Source organism: Fusarium subglutinans (assembly GCF_013396075.1).
Source record: "Fusarium subglutinans strain NRRL 66333 chromosome Unknown NRRL66333_c0000157, whole genome shotgun sequence".
NCBI classification, from domain to species: Eukaryota; Fungi; Ascomycota; class Sordariomycetes; order Hypocreales; family Nectriaceae; genus Fusarium; species Fusarium subglutinans.
The window spans coordinates 1-23,218 of record NW_023502220.1 but is presented as its reverse complement, the minus strand read 5'-3'; the positions used below and the strand labels follow the sequence as shown (position 1 = coordinate 23,218).

At 47.2% G+C, this 23,218-nt stretch overlaps 10 protein-coding genes across 10 annotated transcripts; 5 read left to right on the top strand and 5 right to left on the bottom strand.

Annotated features, from left to right (window-relative positions):
* Nucleotides 1-1,972: 1,972 nt before the first annotated feature.
* On the top strand, nt 1,973-3,043 carry FSUBG_9809 (C6 transcription factor; the record flags this gene model as incomplete). Its single annotated transcript, XM_036688362.1, has 1 exon — nt 1,973-3,043. One exon carries the CDS (start codon nt 1,973-1,975, stop codon nt 3,041-3,043), a length of 1,071 nt encoding a protein of 356 aa, XP_036534708.1.
* A 94-nt stretch (nt 3,044-3,137) lies between these two features.
* Nucleotides 3,138-4,775, bottom strand: FSUBG_9808 (major facilitator superfamily transporter; the record flags this gene model as incomplete). The annotated part of the gene is made up of 1 exon (XM_036688361.1): nt 3,138-4,775. One exon carries the CDS (start codon nt 4,773-4,775, stop codon nt 3,138-3,140), a length of 1,638 nt encoding a protein of 545 aa, XP_036534707.1.
* A 467-nt stretch (nt 4,776-5,242) lies between these two features.
* FSUBG_9807 (glutamyl-tRNA(Gln) amidotransferase subunit A like) lies at nt 5,243-7,317 on the top strand (the record flags this gene model as incomplete). The annotated part of the gene is made up of 2 exons (XM_036688360.1): nt 5,243-5,266; nt 5,317-7,317. 2 exons carry the CDS (start codon nt 5,243-5,245, stop codon nt 7,315-7,317), a joined length of 2,025 nt encoding a protein of 674 aa, XP_036534706.1.
* A 308-nt stretch (nt 7,318-7,625) lies between these two features.
* On the bottom strand, nt 7,626-10,210 carry FSUBG_9806 (alpha-L-rhamnosidase; the record flags this gene model as incomplete). The annotated part of the gene is made up of 8 exons (XM_036688359.1): nt 7,626-7,847; nt 8,020-8,121; nt 8,171-8,378; nt 8,419-8,684; nt 8,739-8,775; nt 8,829-8,892; nt 9,019-9,056; nt 9,114-10,210. 8 exons carry the CDS (start codon nt 10,208-10,210, stop codon nt 7,626-7,628), a joined length of 2,034 nt encoding a protein of 677 aa, XP_036534705.1.
* Nucleotides 10,211-11,091: 881 nt separating this feature from the next.
* On the top strand, nt 11,092-11,923 carry FSUBG_9805 (uncharacterized protein; the record flags this gene model as incomplete). Its single annotated transcript, XM_036688358.1, has 3 exons — nt 11,092-11,408; nt 11,471-11,702; nt 11,771-11,923. 3 exons carry the CDS (start codon nt 11,092-11,094, stop codon nt 11,921-11,923), a joined length of 702 nt encoding a protein of 233 aa, XP_036534704.1.
* Nucleotides 11,924-12,894: 971 nt separating this feature from the next.
* Nucleotides 12,895-13,991, bottom strand: FSUBG_9804 (glycoside hydrolase superfamily; the record flags this gene model as incomplete). The annotated part of the gene is made up of 2 exons (XM_036688357.1): nt 12,895-13,754; nt 13,967-13,991. The coding sequence occupies 2 exons, from the start codon at nt 13,989-13,991 to the stop codon at nt 12,895-12,897; spliced, it is 885 nt and encodes a 294-aa protein (XP_036534703.1).
* Nucleotides 13,992-14,366: 375 nt separating this feature from the next.
* FSUBG_9803 (general substrate transporter) lies at nt 14,367-15,999 on the top strand (the record flags this gene model as incomplete). The annotated part of the gene is made up of 3 exons (XM_036688356.1): nt 14,367-14,587; nt 14,650-15,047; nt 15,107-15,999. 3 exons carry the CDS (start codon nt 14,367-14,369, stop codon nt 15,997-15,999), a joined length of 1,512 nt encoding a protein of 503 aa, XP_036534702.1.
* Nucleotides 16,000-16,460: 461 nt separating this feature from the next.
* On the top strand, nt 16,461-17,945 carry FSUBG_9802 (Bacterial alpha-L-rhamnosidase; the record flags this gene model as incomplete). Its single annotated transcript, XM_036688355.1, has 1 exon — nt 16,461-17,945. One exon carries the CDS (start codon nt 16,461-16,463, stop codon nt 17,943-17,945), a length of 1,485 nt encoding a protein of 494 aa, XP_036534701.1.
* Nucleotides 17,946-18,139: 194 nt separating this feature from the next.
* Nucleotides 18,140-19,561, bottom strand: FSUBG_9801 (uncharacterized protein; the record flags this gene model as incomplete). Its single annotated transcript, XM_036688354.1, has 1 exon — nt 18,140-19,561. The coding sequence occupies one exon, from the start codon at nt 19,559-19,561 to the stop codon at nt 18,140-18,142; it is 1,422 nt and encodes a 473-aa protein (XP_036534700.1).
* Nucleotides 19,562-20,130: 569 nt separating this feature from the next.
* Nucleotides 20,131-22,429, bottom strand: FSUBG_9800 (uncharacterized protein; the record flags this gene model as incomplete). Its single annotated transcript, XM_036688353.1, has 3 exons — nt 20,131-21,747; nt 21,804-22,109; nt 22,163-22,429. 3 exons carry the CDS (start codon nt 22,427-22,429, stop codon nt 20,131-20,133), a joined length of 2,190 nt encoding a protein of 729 aa, XP_036534699.1.
* Nucleotides 22,430-23,218: the final 789 nt, after the last annotated feature.

Below are 23,218 nucleotides of genomic sequence, written 5' to 3'. Positions count from 1 at the left end.
TATTACTATAGGAATTTTAAATTTTAATTACTACTATATTTATAATTACTAATACTATTACTATATAGTCCCTTATACTTAATAGTCTTCCTTTAATATAAGCTTTAGTTTAATATACTATTAAAACTAAAAGCTAAAAATCCTAAAATGCTTTTACTATTAAAAGTTACCCTTTTTTTAATATTTTTTACTTTAATAATCCTTATAAAAAGTAATAGTAATAGCTTAATTATATAGCTATAGCTTTTTAAATCTTTACTTATAAGGGCTATACTAAAAGCACTGCTAAATATATTAGTATTTATAACCTAGTAAACTGTAACACTTTCTGGATTAACCTGTAAGTTCTTGTCCAAGTTGTAAAGATTCTATATCTAATAATTTGCAAGCTTCAGTAAGCACTTTAGAATGCTTAAAGCTAGTAACATAGTCCAGATCAATAAAGAAGGCCAAGTTATCAGTGGAAGGAGAACAGCAGTTAATATAGCTAGCCTCCGCATCCACGGTGCTATTTATAAGGCTTGTCCCGATATCAACGCCGCTTGTCATACCCACTCTCCTTATGGCAAGGCATGGGCAACTTTCGGGCGACCTCTCGATATTATTAGTCAGGACACCTGTACTTTTCAAGGCATTTAGGCCATTTACCAGAGCTTTGGGAGAATCGTGCTCAAGAGGGACAAGAGCGAAAGGATTGCCAAGGCGTTGGGCGCTAATCGGGTTACCATCCTACAAAACCATGGTATCCTTACTTGCGGAGCGACTGTTAATGAGGCCGCTTATCTTTTTACCTTAATGGAGCGATCATGTAAAATCCAACTTCTAGTAGAGAGCTCTAGTCTTCCTAAGAAGTATATAGACAACAAGGAAGCTAAATATACAGCCAAGGTCAATCAAGATCCGGTAAGCTTTCTCTATCGTTTATGCATATAAAACTGTTATCTATAGACTAACTAGCTAAAGGAAACTTTATATATAGAGTTCTAGCCTAATTTTAATTACAAGGTCTGGAAGTTAAATAAAGAGTTAAGCAAGTTTATTTAAATTATTAAAAGCAGCTAGGAAATTTTAAATAGAAAATAAATACTTAATTCCTAGACTGTTCTGCTAGGCTCGTCCTCTACGCTTTTAAAGCAACAAGTAGCTCAGAGGAAAAGTCTTAATTATCCGAGATAGATAGGCTAAAGCACTTGTTTAAGTTGTAGCTAGACGTAAGAACTGTAGCAGCTAAAGAGTTTATCTGGAGACATTTCCGTACCCTTGCTTGGTTAACAATTAGGGAAATCGCAATGGTCCTGCCTTGGCCCTTTGATTGGCTAAGTGGATGAAGTCAAGGAGTTGTAAGGACTCTACTGGCTCGATAATTGCCTGAATGTGGTTGGCTATTACGTACTCCACTTAGTATCTTATCAACGGTTATTTATCAGCTTCTAAATTGATAAGCTTTAACAGCTAATAAATACTCTATTTATTAAGCCTCGCCCTCATGTCAAACATGATTTCTTGTTACCGCTTTTGATTACAACATTATATCAAACCAAATCAACTCAATGCAATATAGATCTTCAGGTACTCAGAGACAGCGGGCCTCACGGGCCTGTGACTTTTGTCACTCCAGAGGCCTCAAGTGTCGTCGATCATCTGTAACCGAGACACTGTCCAGGGAGGGTCAGCGAGCTTGTCTTACATGCATCGACTATGGGGCCAAATGCACCATGACTCGACCTGTTCGGAAACGAGGCCGGAAGCCAACCGTGCCAGCCGGGAAAAGCATCCACCAAAACCAGACGGAAAACGACACCTCTGATTTCAGGTCTCCACAATGCATTCGCCGTTTGATAGGCATCTACCGGGATACAATGTATCAGTGCTAGTATGTCATCTTTTCAGCTGGTTGGTTGAGACTATTGCTAAAGAACCAAGTTTTCCTTTTCTTTCTGAGAATGACTTGGAAAGACGGTGGGCACATAGCATGCCTAAAACCAGTGAGACAGCGTACCTGCTTCTAATGGCACTGTGCGCACTCAGCGCCCAGAGTCTCACCCTCAAAGCGGTATTCGATAGCGCATTGCTGGGCGACGTCGCCTCCCATGACGCCAAAATCTATTTCAATGAGGCTGTATCCAATATTCCAGCACGCACTCCAGATGCACCTGCCCTTGACTACCTAAGGTCTTTCGGCCTCTTGGCTGTGTACTCGCTCAGGAGCGGTAATAAGAGTGACCTTCACAGATACCTCGGATTATGCCATGCATGGATTGCTCAGCACGGGTTCAATATGGAAAATAACTGGGACAGCTCGATCTCTTTACTAGAGGTAGATGATCGAAGGCGTCTATTCTGGTGTGTCTATCGTCTTGAGATCCATTCAGCTTGTGTTCTTGGGCACATAATCCGTCTTCCTGAGGCCCAGGTCTCGGTGCTTTACCCTCGTATCACACCTGCTATGAGTCGCGAGACGCAGGCCTGGACAGCTGGATGGGATTATATCACTGATCTTTTCCGGCTGATGGAGTATGCAATACTTAATCTTCGCCAACGAAAGCCCCGCAGCGATGTCGTTGTTGTTTTATGTGACCGATCATCCCCAAGGGCATTGCTCGATAGCCTAGATCAACTCAAAGCCAGCAAACCTTTTATACTTCGCGTCCTCTCGCAATCACATGAAGACCTTCAAAGCAACCGCTGCAAGTTTATGGCAGTCCAAATAACCTGCACTGAGGCACTGGTAAATATCATGGGTCTGCTTCATTGCCAGGCCCCAGTTGATGAGGTGATCAAAGTAGCAGAAGAGTTTCTGAATGAGCTCACCGAAGCCTCTCTTATCATGTTCAAAGTCGCAAGCAGTCAGATTGTTCACCAGCTGCTGGGTGTTGGCCATATGGTATATAATGCATTTCTGTACGACGAGAATCAATCTCAACTCGCTGTAGGGCGGCTAGTTACGTATCTGGAGGATATTGTCAGGAATTTGGAACAAGATATTCCCACGGCGACCGAGGCAAGAGAGCAACTGCGAAAGCTGTCAAAATGTATTATATAAACTAAGTGGATACGGAATTAAATGTCTCGAGGCAATATCTTCTTTCCTCTAAACCTGGCCAGGTCATTTCTGGCCGTGGGTCTCGCTACCTTTCTCATTCATGGGAAACTGCCATGCTAGCCATATACCTTCGATAGGATGGAATAGACCATCGTCGAATTCGCTTCCCGTAAACGATCATGACGAGAAAGGTAAGTGTGCAAGCAAGTGAGATCATAGCTGCCGTGATAAAGCAGTTCTTCAGCCCCTGGGTTGTCCACCATGGCGTAATAGCATAGCTGAAGCCAAAGCCAATCGTATTGCGAATTAACATAATAGAGACAGTGGTTTCACCTGCGATCTCCTTGAAGCAATCGACGTTGTAGCTGACAGCGATTGCACCACCGGCAACACATCCAACCGTCAGCATACCTAGACCAAACACGAGGCCGATCCAGTGAACGTGATAGTATGCACCAACACCCCATGTGATGAGACCTGCTGATGAGATGATACCTGATAGAAGAAGCACCCAAAGACGTTGCTCGGGCTCCCTGATACCCCCATGGCGGCGTGCTAGCCACAGAGCGATCCAGTCTGCGGCCTTTCCAACCCAGAGACAAGCAACGGCTGCTCCAATGATCGGCCCTACATATACACAACCAACCAGTGCCGCATTCCAATTGTACGGATTGCTTGACAAGACGGGGCTGGCGGTTCCATTCAATACATTATACCAGGCAAGATTGATTCCATAGAGAAACCCAGCCCACGCAACCGTTGGGAACTGGAAGATCATAAGGACAGGCCGGTAGACCATTCGTAGCATGTCTGTGTTACTCGGTCGACCCGTCACAGCTTTGAACCAAGTGTATTTCCCGCAGCCGGAGTTAATATCCTCGTAGATGATCGAAGAAGAAGAGGGCAGAGAGTTTCTTGGCGATCCTTCATATCCTTTTTCGTCGGCCTTGGACGTCCCCAAGTCCTGATGCTCGGTATCAGTAGCTTGTTGACTTTCGAGTGAGGCGCCGCGGAAATACATCGTTTCTTCCATAAAGAAGAATAGTATTAAGAAGCAAATTGCGCATATAATTGCTCCAAAATGCATCGTCCATCTCCATCCGAAAGCATCGTTGAACCAGCCTGCGACGAGAGGGGCAAGAAAGTTGGACCCAAAGAGAATGGCCACGTAGAGACTCATGTAGGTGCCACGATTATGGGCGAAGAAAAGATCGAACACGGTAACCTCACACAAAGACTCAATTGGAGATACAACGATACCGATTAAGATCCTGTGGGCAAACCATTCCCCAGCAGACGTAGAGTAGGCAGTCCAAACCATTATCGGAATCGTAAGCAACATGGTAGTAAGATATACCCCACGCCTTCCATATGTTAGAGCGATCGGTTGCCAAATCAGGCAAGCCCAGCCAAAGAATAGGAACATGACACCTGTTCCCTGGACGAGATTTGCAGTGGAAATGCCGGTATCCTTTGTGATATCCGCCAGGACAGAGTATTGAAGAGATGTTGCTATACCAGTTCCAAGGACATAAAGATAAGACATGCTGACGGCCAAAAGTTTTCGACGAGGGGGCCAATTGAGGGGGTCATTCGGATCAGAGCTTGGGCGAGGAACGAGGACAATGTCCTTGTGGTGAGAGTCGTGGGGCCCGGACGAGTTCATCCCGTTGATGTCAACGAGACGAACGGTACCAGGAACATCATCGTGGTAGACTGAAGACTCTGTCATCTTGGAGAAATTTCAAGCAAATGAGATGTTAGAATGCAGACATGTCGACTTAGTTGTAACAGCAGTCATGGGCTTATATCCAATATGGAGGTGCTCATTGATTTCAACGATAAGACAGGCATGAGGAGAGTCTAACCCTGCCAGCGAATCAGCAGTGCGCGATAAGAGTTCATCAGACTTTCCAGTCAGATAAACTGTCTTATCCTGATAAATGTAATTAACAGCTGGTAAGTAATTCATCAGTTGCTAATTGATATTATAATTGGCCTCAATTTTAGTGCAGCTATGTTCATTTAACAGCTGCACATTGGTATCAACAGCTGTAACTTCCGCGCACTGCACCATGGCTAGATACCTACGACATATTGATTCAGTACTTAAACCAACTTCTCTGATCAATGAATGCCGCCTTGTCACTTCTTATGCAACCCCAGAGACAGCCCCAAAAGAATTAAATCCTGCTCAATATGGCAATCGACGACCAGACTACTGTAAGCTGTATTGCCACTACAAGAGGGCTACACAAGTACTGACTCTGCAGAAACTCTCTATTGTAGAGGCCTCAATTACATCCCTGGCATCTGCACTGTCTCAAGGCCATATCAACAGCGTTGAACTGACCGCCAAGCACTTGCTGAGAATCGCCAAGTATGATCGCCGAACCACTCAACTCAATGCCATCCCAGTTATCAATCTCGATGTGTTTGATGCTGCTCAAGCATCGGATCAGCGTCGCTCCATAGGCAAGACGCTGGGTTTGATGGATGGAATTCCCTGCACTATCAAAGACTCTTACAAGATCCGAGGTATGACGGTAGCTGCTGGGTCTCCAGCCTTCAAGGACCTCATCGCAAATGAAGATGCGTTCACTGTTGGGAAACTGAGAGATGCTGGCGCTGTGTTCTTGGGCCGTACCAACATGCCCCCTATGGCTGCAGGCGGTATGCAGCGAGGTGTTTATGGTCGTGCTGAGTCGCCCTACAATGAAGCCTATCTTACAGCTGCCTTTGCCTCAGGATCATCCAACGGATCCGCCACAGCCACCGCAGCAAGCTTTGGTGTCTTTGGGATGGGTGAGGAAACCATTTCGTCTGGCCGCTCACCTGCCTCCAACAATAGCTTGGTGGCATACACTCCCTCCAGGGGACTCATATCAATAAGAGGCAATTGGCCGCTTTTCCCCACCTGCGACACTGTCGTTCCGCACACAAGAACTGTTGAAGACATGTTTGCGCTTTTGGATGTCATTGTTGCAGCGGATGACAAGACAAGCTGCGACTTTTGGCGTGAGCAACCTTTCGTCAAGCTCCCCGATGTAGATTCTGTGCGACCAAAGACGTTCTTTGATCTCTCTGATGCCAATTCTCTCAAGGGCAAAAGGATCGGTGTCCCAAAAATGTACATTGGTGGCGTTGACTCTGATCCAGATGCACGAAACGTTTATACTCGCGAGAGTGTTATCGACCTGTGGAAAAAGGCTAGGAAGATACTTGAGGGACTGGGTGCTACTGTTGTTGAGACCGACTTTCCGCTCGTCACCGAATTTGAGAAACCTGTCAGAGGTGAGAGCAGATCGGAAACACCGCCTCACCGCAACGAGATTGACATGTGCCAATTGATGGCCTATTCTTGGGACGACTTCCTGGCAGCAAACAAAGATTGCAATGTGGCAACCAGCCTTGCTCAAGTCGAGTCATCAACCATATTCCCCCATCCTCTTGGTTGCCTACCAGATCGATACGACGCCAATGATCCTCTTGTGCGACATACAGCTGTTGTTGCCCACATCAGCAATGGCCGTATCCCGACTTACGAGGTTCCAAACCTTGGAACCGCACTTCGGAACCTTGAGTTGAAGCGCAAGTCGGCTTTCGAAGACTGGCTTGATGCTTTGGAGTTAGACATGGTAGTATGGCCTTGCAATGCCGATGTGGGCAAAGCTGATGCCGATGTTAATGAAGAGTCTGCAAAGCATGCATGGCTAAATGGTGTTTTGTATTCGAACGGGAACTGCGCAATTCGTCAGTTTGGTATACCGACTGTCAGCGTGCCAATGGGAGTCATGTCTGATACAGGAATGCCCGTCAATCTCACCTTCGCATCCAAGGCTTATGATGACAAGAACCTGTTTCGATATGCCTATGCGTTTGAAAGGGGAAGTTCTCTTCGTCAGCAGCCATCGAGAACCCCTCAGCTGGCGACAGATGTTATTGTGTGTAGCCAAGAGAGGAAGGACATCGGCTCATCACCACCCCACCTAACTATGGATGTCACAGCGTCGGTGGGAAATGGAGAAAGACAATTTTCAATTTTCGGTACAGTTGAAGAGGGTGAATTGTGCGAGTTGCATGTTTACCTTGATGGGGAGGAGTTGGAAGACGTCAAGGTTGCCCAGGGGAAATGGGAGGTACAGGTGAGCACGAAGGAGGCGCAAAGGTCCCGACCAGAAGAACTCGGCGTTCCTGATTTCAGTAAGTCAATGGTTTTGGCTTTAGTCAAAGGCAAGCAAGGAAGATCTACTGCTAGCATGATCTTTATTTAGTCATAGTGTAACTATCAGTGATTCTCTTATATATAAATAATGACTTAGCTTCTTCCCTCACCTTCATGTATCCGAATACCATCCAGATCAACTTACTTGTTTCCCAAAGTTACTAATGTCGGGAAACTAAGAGCTTCAACCGCCGCGGGCGCCATATCCCCTAGTGATCGAAATACCTCGTCTAATGCTTCCCAGTTCTCATAGCGACGCTGACCGCGCTCGTCATATGCTGAAACCTCCATATCCTTCACTCGTGATCGCACGACCCAGCCCTCACGGGAATCTGCCACCGCCACCGCCTCATCTACCTATGTATACTCAGACCAAGGCTCTTCTCCATGGGCAAAGGCCGTCCATCGTCGCACAAAACCGACGCAGACATCGCGCTGCCTCTGGAGAGGTAAGCGCTCCATGAAGGTCATGAATTGGTAGATAAGTTCGATGAAATGGTGGCCAAGGATGTTGGAGTAGAAGGAACCGGGGAAGGGATTACGCAGGGAGAGAATGCAGCGATATTGTTTCTTGCCACTCTGCCATAACTCTTTTGATAGAATGTGGCAAGGTACTGTTTGAGTTTCTTGTTAGTATTGATGAAACTGATGAGCTGAATGGAAGACTATCTTACAGGAGAACATCACATCACCACATAAATAACCTGGTCCAGAACAAGTTCTGATCCATGGATCTGGATATTTCATATACCTGTAACACTCTCTTTGCATTCTCTGCTCCAAGGGCATCTTCCACCTGTTGGTAAAAGACCTCAGGCCGCACGTCCATAAGGTTGTGCGCAAATAGATAGCCCTATGCTCTGTCAGAAGCATGATAAATAGAAGACACTCGCTTCACTCACCTCAAAGACTGTATCACCCGTGATGACAGCATTTACCCAAGAGCATTCAGATATCATCTTTGCATGGCTGAGGTAATTGGGAATAATTGGAAAGAAGCTTTTGTCGGCCAGTGGTGAAAAGGCTGCCTTATTGATAGACGAGGCTGCCTCGACAATCTTGGCGGTTGGCACAGCTCTGAGCTTCTCGAGGCGCTGAGGATCATCCCGACTGATGATTGATCCCACAGAAGCTAAGTAGTTCCTTGCACTCCTCTTCCTTGGTCGCGATGGCCTTAGGACTGATTGCAGAGGCCGTCCCGGATTGAAGAATGGCTCGATCGAAGAGGGGGACGTTGGAGGTCAGGTGGAAGGCAAGTGAGGAACTGCCAGCGCTTTCACCGAATGCGGTGATCCTGTTGATGTCGCCGCCAAACCCCGAAATGAACTTTTGGACCCATTGGAAGGCAAGACGTTGGTCGTATAATGCAAAGTTGCAGGGGTCTTTGTTGAGCTTTGCGGCTTCGTCGACGAGATCCTGAAGATTGTCAGAGTGGGTTCCAGTATATGTCACATGTAGGGTGCTACTTACTTGACACGCTAGGAATCCCAGGAAATGAAGTCGATAGCTTGACACAGTCAGTACTCAGTCGTTGTGTATGTGGAGGGGATATTTGCTTACTGGATGCTAACCACGATGATGGGCTTTGAGTCCTCACATGCTTGAGTCACCATTCTCGTTGTATCTGTGAGTTTGATGTAAATTAGTGTCTCGTGAAGCTCAACGGGAAAAGAGTTGAGTTACCATTAGGGCCACCATAATGCGCACCAACTGTAAAGCCTCCACCATGGACATATACCATGACATGTACTCTTTGGGTACTCCCAGACTCCAAAGCCAACACCGGTGCTGTAATGGTTAGGTTGAGACAAGAAAACTTAGAGATATGCTGCAGTTGGGGCAAACGCTTGTAGATCCCCAGTCCATCCAAGGCGCTCATCTCTTTGGGGACAGTCTGTAGGAACTGAGATGAAGTTCCCCCTCATAGACCAAACTACATTCTCATGCAGCTTGTTCAACGTGTCATCCGAACACTCAAACCATCCAGTTCGGAGCATGTCTGTGTGAATGACGACAGCGTGGAAGTTGTTCAGGTCGACCTCATCAAAGTCGTAGCCAGTGATCTGCACGTAGCGAAATCCATGGAACGTGAAACGAGGCTCGTTCCATCCAGGGTCTTCCAGTCTTGAATCGTATAATTCACCATCGTAAATCTCGGCTTGAAGCAAGGGGTCGTTGCTCCATTTCCAGCTACTGTCTATCCCAACAACCTCTGTGCTTCCGTCGTTATATGTGATGAGAATCTGAGCAAACAGGCCGATTGAAGCGCCCCAGATATTCCTCTCCCCGCCTCCAAAGCCCAGCCTGCCACAATACCAGCCCTCAGCAACCTCGGCGGCGATGACATTTTCTCCACTCTTTAGCTGTGCTAGGATATCAAAGGTCTGGTGTGACAATTGATGGTCGTAAGATGTCCAGCCAGGCGCGAGCACGTGGTCTCCGATCCTGGTCCCGTTGACGAAGCTCTCATACAGACCGTGTGCGGTGATGTACAACCGAGCCTGTTGCGGCGCCTCTTTGAGGTGAAATTCTTCTCTAAAGCGCACGGGTTGAACTGACTTGGACAAGTCCCGGTCAGTTGAGGGTTGAATCAAGGTGCAGTGCCAGTCGGTGCTTTTGAGCAATCCAACCTCGATGTGCAGAGGAGCCGACCACGACGTCCACGCCAAATCTTGGGACTGCGCCCGAACTTGAAGTGTTACGAGCTCTCGCGATTCTAGCCGTCGGAATGGCCATGGTATATAAAGTGACTGTGAGGATACGACCAAGTACGTTTTGGTCTTGCTGGGATGATCACAACACAAGGAAATCTCATAAGCATGTTGTCCCCATCTTTTTTCAAGACCTTCAAATGACCAAGAAATGCGAGGCCTCTCCTCGTTGATAACTGAAAATTCTTGGTAATTCTCAACACGCAAGTTAATGACCTTTATGCGAGCCATTATTTCCAAATTCGTTGTAATTCCTGATCTGATAACTGTTACACTTGATACTTGGCTTGGAGGGATAGGTTTCACTTTTATGGTCTAGGGTAGTGATGACGAACTTGACGGGGACAAGCCCCGACGTTTTGCCATTCGGCAGTAGGTAACCCGGGCAATACTTAATCATGACGCGCTCCACAATGCCTCTAGTACTAGTTAGGCTAAGTGAAATCACTTACGGCCCTGGGTGGGCCTGGATCGTGGTTATTAAACATGAGCCCCTTAGCTGACTATAGTAGCTGTCTGCTCCCAAATTAAGACAGGCAATCCTTTTCCAAGGATTAGCCACTGTAACTAAGGATTGCTCAGCAACTCAAACACTACCACCCCGTTGCCGATTAGCTTCTGGGGCATCCATGACTTCCCCACCCGCTCGGTCATGGTGGTCCTCATGTGTTGAATCTACACTTACATGGCCCAGTCTTCGCCCCTATTACCTCTTGGAGACCCCTCTGACCTCGGTCATTGACAGTGGTGATGATTTTGAAGCTGTCAGGCTGAGTGTGGACCCTCACTATGCTTCAGTCCATTTGCCGGCTCATCTCCCGCTTCCTCGTGGGGGAATCGATGATCGAGCCGAAATGACGCAGCTTCTCGAAAAGTTCATCAAATACATTCACGCAAGCAACCCCTGGTCGACCTCGGGGTTCTGTACCAGCAGATATCCATAGTAGAGGAGGAGGGGCTTGGTTGGGATGCACCTACATGTCTACTGGTAGCTACTGCAATCCCCAAGCGCCTCTATAGTGAATTTTAGCTGACTATCATGATAGTTAATGGCTTGTGCCTTAGGATGTATTTGCACGCCATATGACCACAGCAAGCTAGAAGAGTACTCCATGCCGTCAATACATACGGAGCAGTACCTACGTAGCCACGAGTACTTCGATGCTGGCCTTAAAAGACTTGGTTTCGTTATGGGTCATGCTAGCATCGTTGGTGCACAGTGTTTCTTCTTGGCTGCTGTGTACTACGTGACGACATTCAATCCGCTCGCCTCATGGAGATGTTTAAACAATGCGAGTGTCAAGTGCAAAGACGTATTGGCCAAGACCTTTGGCGGACCAGCCGTGACACAGGCCGCTTTTGGGAGGACGAAGAAGAAGCCAGATAATGCACATCGTAAACTCTTCTGGAGTTGTCTCAAGACTGAAAGGTTAGAACCCATTCTTGAATAGCGCCCAACTGAGGCCCACATGCTGATGATCGCTTGAATAGAGAAGTTGCCTCTGAATTGGGGCTTGAGATTGCCAACGCTCAGCTTATCCAGTATGAGAACATGCCATCGCTTCTCCCGGACTTAGAACCTTCGTGGTCATCCCCTTCCGGCATAGGTGCCAGTTCTGATTCATCAGCCGCACAGCATGAGCAGAGTTGGATGTACTACTTGACCGACATCTCGCTTCGCATCGCCACCCCGGGGCCTGGCTCGGTATTCGTTACTGTGCATGTGCGGCGTTGGAGATTATAGCTACAGCAAAGAGTGGCATCCTGGGTCTAGACTGCCTTCCAGTCTAGGAGCCGGGTATGCAGAAGTTCAAGGTTGCACTCACGTATTGGAGTGCTGAGAGTGCAGATGCGAGGATATATCTTGAGTGGATTGGGCGCTTGGAATCACCACCGCTTGAAACTGGTCATGAGACTGGTGTTTTGGCCATGGATGATATTTGAAGGAACAGAGAAGGTTTTATGATCCTATATCAAACTGGCTGAGCAAATATCCGCATTTATATGTATCGGTCCCTTCGTTGTGCAATAGTAACATTTTAGTATGACCAGCAACCAAGTAACGCCAGTCTGCAGGCAGCTTCAGGGAATGGCAATGAGCAAAGTCCATCTCCCCACGGGCTGCGTTTGCTTTGGCGTAATACACTGCAAGGAGCGTCAGGCAACCTACGTACGAAAAACGGTACGAGAACACTGCTTCGGGATCATGGCAGGTTGGATTGCTGGATGCGGCACCACGGTTCGATAGCGACTCTCTCCCTTGCCACTCCTTGAGATACGAGGCCATTACCTCAGCTATTACCGAGAGACACTCATCTCCAAGCCTTGCTATCTCTTGTAAGATGTGCTGGGGTGACTGGATACTTGGAGGATTGGCGTCGGAATCTAACTTCTGTATTATGTGAGGCGAAAGATGCAGGCTCAAGCATAAATAAACGCGTAGTAACCGTGCCGTGAGATCCTTCTTCTTCATCTTTACATGGTCAAAGATCGTCTCACCGAGTAAATGACCAAGTCTAGTCGAGCTTGAAGCTTCACCGTAGATGATGTTCCTTGGGTCTGTGAGTTGGTTGAGACGCCATCGCAAATCCTTTGCTTGGCAAAGCAACGAATGTAGGCCAAGCCAACTGGAAATTGTTGATATAGAAGCCAAGAGTCTGTTGGTGTCTTTTCGAATTGAGTGCAACTGCTGTAGATTATTTGTGAGCACAAAAGATGAGCCTCTTGCCAAGTCGTCCGTGTGAAGACCGATAGCAACAGAGAGATCATGGCTTTCGTTTAGTGAAAATGCTTCGTTAGTAGCAATTGTCCGACCGTTATATGGTAAAAGAGCTGATTCAAAGTTTAAGCGTCTGTAACAGATAGGTCAGTATCATGACTATGCATCAAGATATAGTAAGTAAAGAACTATACACCTACTCGAGTAGGTCGGCACAAATGATCTGCATAAATCGTGCCAGAGGCCTCTCAGTATCTGACAAGCTTGAAGAGGTCATATCTCTCATACTATCAATAGCACGATAAAACATATTACGAGCCTTTCGTGGCGCGAAGTTCAGCAGATGCCAAAACCCAGCTAGACATAAACATGGGGCGGCGAGTAGACCCGCAGGCTCGTCAAGGGCCCAGCCGAGTCTCCGATTTGCCATGGTCCAATATTGGTATGTAGGCCGGCGCGACTTGGGCATGTATGAGCCTGAGGCGGCAGACACTGAGCTGATAGAGGTGGCTTGAGGTGTCAAGGCTTCGTGAGCAGGGCAGTCGTAAAAGGATGCAATAGCGCAAACCAGAAACACGAGACATGCTTCAGCACTCCATTCTCCGTCGCTCTCTGCTACATTACGGACGCAGCGAGTCAGCCAAGGCCTGCTGATAATGGGATACCGAGCCAGGAACTGAGTCTCGAAACTTTGTTGCAGCGCTCGGAGTCCGGCACAGGACGTATCGGCACTAGCCTTGGAGTTGATGGACCTGTCAGGCTCATATGAGTTCGTGGTGATGATTGGGGATTGAGCTGAGCTCGGAAGCTGATTCCGCAAAACATCCCACTGTAAAATGTTCTCAGCACTCGACATCGGCGGGAAGCATCCCTGGCCTCCATGGGTACTAGGCCAAGTACGGATTTCGTTATCCGGCGGCGTAACCGAGGTATTGTTAGGCGGTGGATCAGAGTTGAGTCTGGTTGTTGCACCGAGAATTTCATCCCTGGCCCTGGATATGGCACTAAGTATCTGATTGCCCCAATCGTGCAATCTAGATGACAGGGAATTGTTAGCTAGTTTTCGGTAAAGTCAAGAGGAGGACACCCATGGGCTCGTCTGGCTATTCTGGCCTCGTATGCAAGACTGGCGACGGCGCTGACACCATGTGCAGGTGGGAAAGCCGACGCAGCGAGTCTTCCTCAGTCTGCAAGCCCCGTGCGGGAGCTAGTACCAGGCAGTGGAAGCTCATCACCCGACGAAACCATGCTATTGGCTGACTTCGTACGCTTTGATGCTCGTTCCTCTGTCATTGCAGTACCACTCGGAGGGGAATGTAGCGAAACTAGTTTAGATAATGTAGAGAGAGACTGAGGGGGGTAGTGAAGTTATCGGGGATGAGCCCCGACATTTATGCGCAGTCTCGATTTCTTCCAGGCTAGACCAACCCCGGACCCCGGACTCCGCAGCCAGGGGCTTCGATCGCGTCTAGCGGAAAGTCAAACCCCGCATTCTACAGCAACTTATCTCACAGAACCTGGTCGATTTGGAGGAGGGAATGTTTTAAATGAGTCTCTTCTTGAAGCTTTCAAATAATTCATATATATTTACATCATCATGACCACTACCCGGATTCTCCAGTCTATCAGACAGAAATAGCCACTCATACATTACCAACAACTTACACAATGGAACAAGATACTAAGCCCAGTGTCGAGATGGTTGAGAGGGAAAAACGGGACATCTCCTTGGCTGTCAATGAGCACGATGATAGTTCCCTAACCTTGCTACAGTCCCTCAAACAGAATTACAAGTCGGTCATCTTCAGTATCCTCATGGCAACAGGCCCAATGGCCTTTGGATTCGATATTATCATCGTTGGCGTTGTCACAGCCTTCCCAGCCTTCCTGTAAGTCCTCCCCGTACAAACCATCCCGGTGGCCGCAGAACTATTCTAACTAACCGAAATAGGGAGAGATTCGGCGAACTTCGAGATGGAATGCCTATTCTGCCGTCTATCTGGTTGTCTTTGTGGAATGCTTCGATGCAGATCGGGTTTATGATTGGTTCCGTCATTGTCGGCTGGGTAGCTGATCGATTCGGCCGGAAGATCTCCATGATGAGTGGATCTATCATCACTATGGCTGGTATCGCGGTGGTCTACACATGCGACTTGAGCGATTCCATGGGCCATCGCCGCGGTACATTTCTGGCCGGCAAGGTTATTATTGGCATGGGCCTGAGCATGATGGCCACTACATGGATGACATACAACTCTGAAATCGTCCTTGTCAAGCTGCGAGGTTTTTCACTTTCTTTGTTCCAGTTTCAACTCGTCTTTGGCCAGCTCATCGCCGCCGTCGTTGCTGGTAGCCAGATCCCTGACGGCCTTCAAAGAATGTCTTATCGCATCTGCTTCGCCACCCAGTGGGCACTCGCTGGGACGGCCTTCATCTCGACCCTTATTGTCCCCGAGTCCCCGGCATGGCTTCTCCGAAAGAACGACGAGGCTGGTGCTCGCAAGTCTTTTGGTTGTTATACAAGCCTTCACAGGTTGAGGCTGCCATGGTCTCCCTCCAGTCAACCCTCGAGCACGAGAAACAAGAGCAGGTTGACGCAGCCGACGTCACCTGGTCAGAATGTTTCAAGGGCCCCAACTTTCGCCGAATGCGCATCATCATCTTTGCCAGCATTGTCCAGCAGTTTCATGGCACCACCTTTGTCGCCAACGGTACCTATTTCATGATTATCGCTGGGCTCTCTCCAGAGAAGTCTATCATAGTCCTTGAGATCGCCTCTGGTCTGTCCCTGGCTGCGATTATGATTTCCTGGTTCCTCGTCGATTACTTAGGCCGCAGACGTACCATAATGGGCTGCACAGCACTTCTGGCAGCAACCTGGCTCTCCGTTGGTATTGCAGGCTTTTTCTCCACTCAAGCCGCACTATGGTATATGGGTGTTATGATCAACCTCGTCATGGTCTTTTTCAACATTGCTTCCGGACCAGTCAATCCCATTATTGCTTCTGAAACTTCTTCTGTCCGACTCCGTGCCAAGGCCAACGCCGTCGGTTTCATCTGCAATAGCTTCATGTCCTGGGTTTTCAACTTTTGTGTTCCTTACATATTTAACTCGGACGAGGGAAATCTAGGTGGCAAGACTGGCCTTATTTTTGCTGCTCTGTCTGTCATTGCCTGGATTATCTTCTGGTTCGATCTGCCTGAGATGAAGAACCGCACCTATCTGGAGCTGGATGAGATGTTCGAGAACAAGGTTAAAACTCGCCAATTCCGTAAATACAAGTGTCAGGGTTTGATTTAAGAAAGCTATCCCGATATATCAGTAAGGATCAAGAGCCCTGTTACTTGCATTAAGACTTAACCTCAGGGTTTTATCTCTATAATCAGTTACTTATCACCTTATTAAAACTTTATATACTGTAAACCAGTGTCTTATCTATACTCCCTTAATATATATATAAATTCTATCTTAACTACTTCTTTAATTACTACTTAATATATATATATATACAAGACATTACATATAAACAATTTAAGGCTTTTAACTATGGCTGTTTACTAAAACTTAGTTATATGTTATTCTAGACTTAATATATAAGACTTAGAAGCGGAAGAACAAGGCTAAAAGCTGTAAGCTCTAGATTAATTACTACTTTAGTAAGATAAAGGTTGAGTAGGTACTGCGCCTGGGTATTTACTACTGCAGAAGCCAATCATGAAACTTTCAGCCCTTTCCACTTCCGGACATTTCGATACCTTGCCATGGACATCGATGTTACTCAAGATTCAGACCTGATTTTTGATGGGATCAACATTGTCAAAACAAATTACCCCCTGAAGGTATTGGCCACCTTTCCTACAGTTGAGATTGAGAGCCAAGATACATCGTGGTTTCACAAGCTGTGGGAGGTGAGCTTACGCACTTTGAAGAATTGTATGCACGACTGCTACGAGGACTGCCCATTCTACGAGCAGCTTCAGTACGCCATGGATACAAGAAGCTCAGCACTCTTCACATATGTTATCTCCCGAGATGATCGGATGGCACGCCAAGCAATCTTACAATTCTACAACTCTTTTCAACCAAAGACAGGGCTGACAGCAAGTCGAGCTCCCTGTCACCATCCCCAGATCATTTCTCATTTCTCTCTTTTCTGTATATGTATGATTACAGACCATTACGAGCAGTTCGGTAATGGAGAATTTGTAGCTGGCTTGTTCCCCATCGTTGATGCCATTCTGTACACCTTTGGTAATCGTCTTGACAAAGAGACCGGACTCCTTCGCGTTTCCCAGTTAGCTGGCGACTGGGAGTTTGTTGACTGGAGTGATTCATATAAGCTATTTGGAGTTCCATCAGCCGCAAAGGATACTGGCTTCCTGACCTATACGAATCAGTTGTTCGCATACACTTTACAAAGGCTCAGTTCGCTCGAGTCGTGCCTGGGCAAGCGACCACGCGCAGATGAACACAGCCATCAAGCCGAGTTGATCATCCAAGCTGTTAGAAACCACTGCTTCGACGGTGCCTATCTCACGGATGGTCTCGCTACAATGGCTACAGACAACCATTATAGTGAGTATTGTCAAATTTGGGCAGTTCTCTGTGGCGCAATAACTGGCAATGAAGCCTTTGAGCTTCTGAATCGCTCTGTTTCTTTTCAAGCCAAAGCGGAAGAGAAGCGTGCGCACAAGTTCACAGAGGCATCTATAGCTATGGCTTTTTATAGTCTGAGGGCGTTATCCAAGGTTGGTGATGAGGCATACGAAGCCCAATTCCTCAGTTTTTGGGTACCCTGGCGAAAGCAGCTTGAACTCAACCTGACAACTTGGGTGGAAGACTACATCACGCAAAGATCGGATTGTCACGCATGGGGCAGTATTCCTCTATATGAGTTCGCCGCCGAGGTGGCGGGACTCAAGCTCGCCATGATCAACGGCGAGAGGGTACTTCTCTTCAAGCCACGAGTGAGCCTCTTCATGGCTTTCAAGGCCGATATTCCAGTGAGTGGTAACTGGCAACAGCCAATACTGGCTCGCGTTTCCTGGCAGAAGGATCAGAATAATGAGGCTGTTCTGACTTTGTCATGGGACAGTGATGGCGAAGGGATCCAGAAAGAAAAGCAGCTACCTATCCATATAATCTTACCTAATAGGCACGAAGAGGTTATGGAAATATTCAGTAATAAGAAATGGAAGCTGAGCTTGGGCTCGAGGAGCAAGACAACATCAGACCTTGATATATAGTGTCAAAATAACCCAGCAAATTGTAGCTTGAACTTATACTAGATTCTCCAAGTCTTTTTGTCATTAAGGATCGAGGTCATGAATTTTCTTTCCTCCCCTAGCTTAGGTAGTAAGCAATGACTCAAGGAGCAGACCAACAAATATTCAATTCATTATTACATAACATTAAATCAACATCCTAACAACATATCCACCTATTCATGGGGCTTCTCTGCTACGCTAGCTCCCTTGCCTTCCTCAACTACTTCATTAAAGCTTGGCGGTGCATCATCTTCGTCTGGAGGCTGTATCCACGATTCGTTCCTTTGCAATTGAGACGGACCTGGCGCACCGTCAAATGACTCTTCAGTTTCAGTCCTTTGAACTGAGTTCTTTTCACCCAGCCGCCCACGCTCGTCACTTGGCATCAAGATCTTTAATTGGACTGCACCCAACGCGCTAAAGCGCTCTCCCGCTATCTCGCCTATGACCTTCCAAGTCAGCCTATGCGAAAGACGAATGTTGTATGTGGTAAAGGTAGGGTTGAGTTTCGTCAAGCTACTTGGCCGATGGGGAGAACCGGGTCGTAATTGTTCAAGACGCAAACCAAGTAGGGCTCCAATATCGAGTGGGGGGCCCTCATCTGTACAGGGGATATAGATATCGCCCTGAATTCTGCTCATGGCACTCTCAAGACGCAGGTCAATCTCCTCACGTTTTTCATTTGTTTGACTAAACAGAGTTCCTTCGCATATGACCTCGGTGCTGCTGACGATCCGCATAGAAACTGATGACAATTTGACTTTTTGTGGGATTTCTTTGATGATTTCGCTTGTCGCATTCAAATCTGGAACGACACGTAACTTGAACGGGATCGGAGTTGGGTTTTCAAGTTGGATGACGGTTGGGACGTCAACAAGGAGATTGTAGACGAATTCTGGCACACTTGAAGTGCTGAAAGACTGCTTCATCTTTTGGGAAAATGATAACTTGACATCTTCCATACCGGGGACAAGGCGATAACTCGACATGGTCTGACGGCTCCGTGAACCTTTGAGGCCAAAGTCCGCTATGGGAGGGTCAGGACTGAGATTTATGACGTTAAACGGAAGGACTGCTTCAGTCATATTAATATGACCTTTTCCGGTGACCCTCAAGGTAGCTTTCACAGAGTACTCGACAAATCCTTCAGTCTCTCCAACAGAGCGAAGTGAATAGGTCGATGGTAGAACATGATCTGTTGCGCCAAGAGATAGAAAACTCTGGTCTTGGCGCCCGCCTTGCAAGTATTTCGGGTCAACATGTTTTGGCAGCGTAATTGCAAACGGCCATGTCTGCTCATCGCCACCGCTTTCAATATGGAGCGGGCCTTGGAAGATCTTTTGGGAGCAAACAGACTCGGGGATGAGATTGAAACGGCCTCGGTAACTAGCTGTGCTGTTTGTGCTTGCGCGATGGATGACTATCTTGGATTTGGCTCTCCCAGATAAGGCGATGGTGACTGATGAGTCTGGACTCACGACAGGGCTTTGTCGGTAAACACAGCCAATAATTGTGTCACCTGGAGAATATGAACGTTGATTTCCTTCCAGGCGGATGCCCAGTGCTGAGGACATGGAAAGACTTGTCTGAGGCATTTTGTGGGCTATGAGATGATAGCAAATATCATCGAGATGCTGGTTTGTCTCTGATTTTATTCCAGGGAGAGCTCTCAGCCTAGTGGGGCGCAGTCGACTGCGCCTTTGCCTGGATTTGGTAGCGACCGATGCTGAGCGAGAGCCTGCGATCGGCCCATTTGATGCAAGCTTGACCATAAATAGCTTAAATCAATCCAGCGATACTAGGGTCATGGGTAATCGTGGTGCATAAAGTGTATGCCCCTAAACGAAAATGTAGATCAGGCATAAAACAAGTTGTCGGAAGAGCAGTAGTCAAGCCCTGATTGATACGTCAATCGAGATGGTCACGAGGAAATCTAACTTTTCAGCCAAAATTTATACCTCAAAGCACCTGACCACAGAGAGTACATTACCAAAGTGTTTTTCTTTTAACCTTCATAGCAGGTCTACCGTTATTTAACTCTCCGACCTTGTCACAGCTTATTTATGCAAGCATCGAGCATAATTCAGGCGCCCAAGGTGTAAAGGTTATGCTAGCATAAGCGAGTTATGAAAACCACCTACCCTACTCCAACCCAACAACAGAATCAATGCTCGCAGAAATTCCATTCCATCCTCTCAAATCTCGATTCCTCCTCTGCTTTAAATGATGTCCGCTCCTTCATCAAGTCCAAGCGTACCTTTTTGGCTTCTTCCAGGTCAATGGGCCACTCCGAATAATCCACCACCTTTTTGATTAACTCTGGGGGCATAAGTCCACATCCAGAGTCAAAACCTGAATGACTTGTCCACCAATGCTTTTGCTGCGGAGGTACGTTGGAAGTGCTAATGATGGGTATCGCCGGGTCAACAAGGAATAGTGCAAGGATCTTTCTGTGACCGGGTTTGGTGGGATCGGCGAGTCTGAACTGCGAAACATGATGCTGCAAAACATTGGGGAAGAATATTGCCCTTCCAGCTTTGGTCAGGACAGAACCAACATCCTGAAAGATGCTCCCTCCCTGAGTAATACCGAAAGTCCGCTCAATTGGATCGTGCCGGTGTTGCTCGTAGGATATCTCACCAGCCAGGTCTTCCTTATCGGCGCAGGTCCGGAAATCCAGAGTGCAATCAGTGATATTCTCACTATCATAGTAGTACAGAGCCGTGCTGACAATATGCTCATTTAGCAAGCCTTCTGTATGCCACGAACCACCATTATAGACGGGCTTCTCAGGCGTCAGGTGAATGTTGGCAAGCTTGACAATGACCTGGATCTGACTGCTACTGTTGAAGAACCCGTCTGCTTTCAAATCTGAAGCTTGAATCTTTATATAGTCCTTTGCGCTTGGGTCGGCATCGGGGAGCTTGGCAGAGTGGGTTGATGCAAACCAAGCGTCATCCAAATTTCTGCGTACCGGATTCGTCCTATAATCCTCGGCCTTCTCTTCACCTAATTGGTATTTATCTGGCTTACGATTATCTGCCAGCATTGCTTCCACCGACTCGACGTCGTACCTAGGCTCTTCGTCCTCATCAGTAGGACGTCTCCATGGAGCGCAGTTATAGCCGTCGTCGACATGACAGAGATCAGGGCAGGGGCACTCATCATATTCAGCTTCAGTTGTTGTGAGGCGCTGCACCGAAAAGGTTTCTTCCCAGTAGTAGATGATGTCCCAAGCTGGGAGTGATATCTCGATGAACCTTTCAATAATGGGATAGAGACGGGCATGTTCTTGTGGATGGAGATTGTTGATGTAGCTCGCAATCTTGGCTTTGCCTGTCTCAGGGTCAAGGTCAACATCGCATGGCAACCACTGGAACTTGTTTGATAGCACCATGACCTCTTCCTCAAAGAAGCCACCTTCTCCGATGATGTGCGTCGTCTGCTCAGGCCCCGGTGCGCGTAGTACTACGCCGGTGCCACAGGAAGGAAGGGCATTGCCGACGTCGATGACTCTGTCATTGAGGACCCTGGAGCGACCATACATCAATGGCCATAGCGAAGGATGCACAAGATCCAGGACTTGCTCTTTGGAGTTGGGATGCCAATCTTTCAGCTCTGTGGGGACATCTTCCAACGGCTTCACGCCCTCCTGAAGAGCCTTGGCCAGGTCAGATGTCAGTAGACTATCCGATTTAATAACTGTGGTTGTGTAGTCGTAAATAGGCATTAAACCAGTCTTCTCATATAGCTCTGCTTTGTTTCGCAGCTCACTGATGCACTGTTCAAGTATTAGTATCATCTCATCAAGAACATTAGGGTTTAGCTTAGACTGACCGCATCAGCCATAGCGGAAGTAAAGTCAGCATGCTTTCGATAAGAAGTCCAGTCCATTTCTAGTGCTTCTTTCTTCCACTTGCTGGAGATGGCTTCGTCTTTCACTTTACGCCACCACTGCGGCTTGTCAGAGAGCTCATTGATAAGCTTGAGCATACAACTCTCGCGGATAAGTAAAGTGGCAGCTCGCCAGCCATTACTGTAATTATCTTCCATGAACAGCAGAGGGAAACGGTCCTCTTGGTCAGGCATGTGGCCAAGAGGCAGGCCGAGGCCTGGTTTTCGTGTGATAAAGCCGACCTTGTCCTATAACTTTTGATTTAACTCATAGACTCTTGAGATGGAATGGTAGTTCTTACTCCGCTATTTCCCTCACTACTGGATAGGAATTTGGCCCGCTTCAACAGTAGAACTAGCTCTGAGTAGGAGAAGGTGTTTTTGCGGAGACCGTATCGTTTTGTAAGCCAAGACTTTGCCTCGAGTACTCCAGGCTTCTCAGTTCCTACCCAGTCATTGAATGAGTCCAATTGCGATTGACTGAGCTTAGACACCGCCTCGCTCGTAGCCAGTAGCCCTTCTTCGGCAACGGTAAGTGGTGCCGGCTTTGGATCCCAGGTGTGAGTCATGGTAGGCTGATAATTATGTTTGCTGAGGTTTCGATTGAATAAGAGATTTGGAGATCTTAAGCAGCATATTTATGTTCAATCGAGGTTTTGATAACTGGGCCTTAAAATAGGCAGATGTAAGAGTAAGGAAATAAAACAATTTTCGGTGACTGCCTTTTTCAGCATAACGCCCCTGGGCGGCCCATAGGCCTATTCCTCTTCAGGGAAAAGCGGCGCTGGTCAGCGGGTGCCAGTAAAGTAAATCAGGCAGCTGAGTGCTTAGCGTCAATTGCTTGGCCTCAGATTTTATCACCTTGGTCTATGTTACCTATAGCTTCTTTGCTTGATAATCCGCCTAAGACGACTGCTTCTCCTAACAGCATGTTTTAATTTATCAGTGCCTAAGCATTCCATCCGGAGACTTCGTCGGTAGTGCTCTGTATTAAATCCTCAATTGCCAGATTCGGTTGATTTACCTCACATCGTTAGGGTCTGTTGATGGTGCCTGAGGCACCAACCTCGTGTATCAGCCGGCCCACCCGGACCGAGCAAGACCCTAGCTAGTCACAGTAATACCCTTGGGTTTACTACGCATTGACTAGGCAGGTAGTTTAGTTACAGTTACGTGCGAAAGTTTCGATAATTCGCCCTTTTTACACTAAAACCTAGCGATTTCTAAGTCTTATAAATAGCTATATAAAATACTTAAAAATAAAAAGATTATTATTTTATATAGTATTTTATAAGCTATTTGAGCTTTATACTTTAAGATTCAATTTTATAGCTATTTTATATACTTAATATAGATCA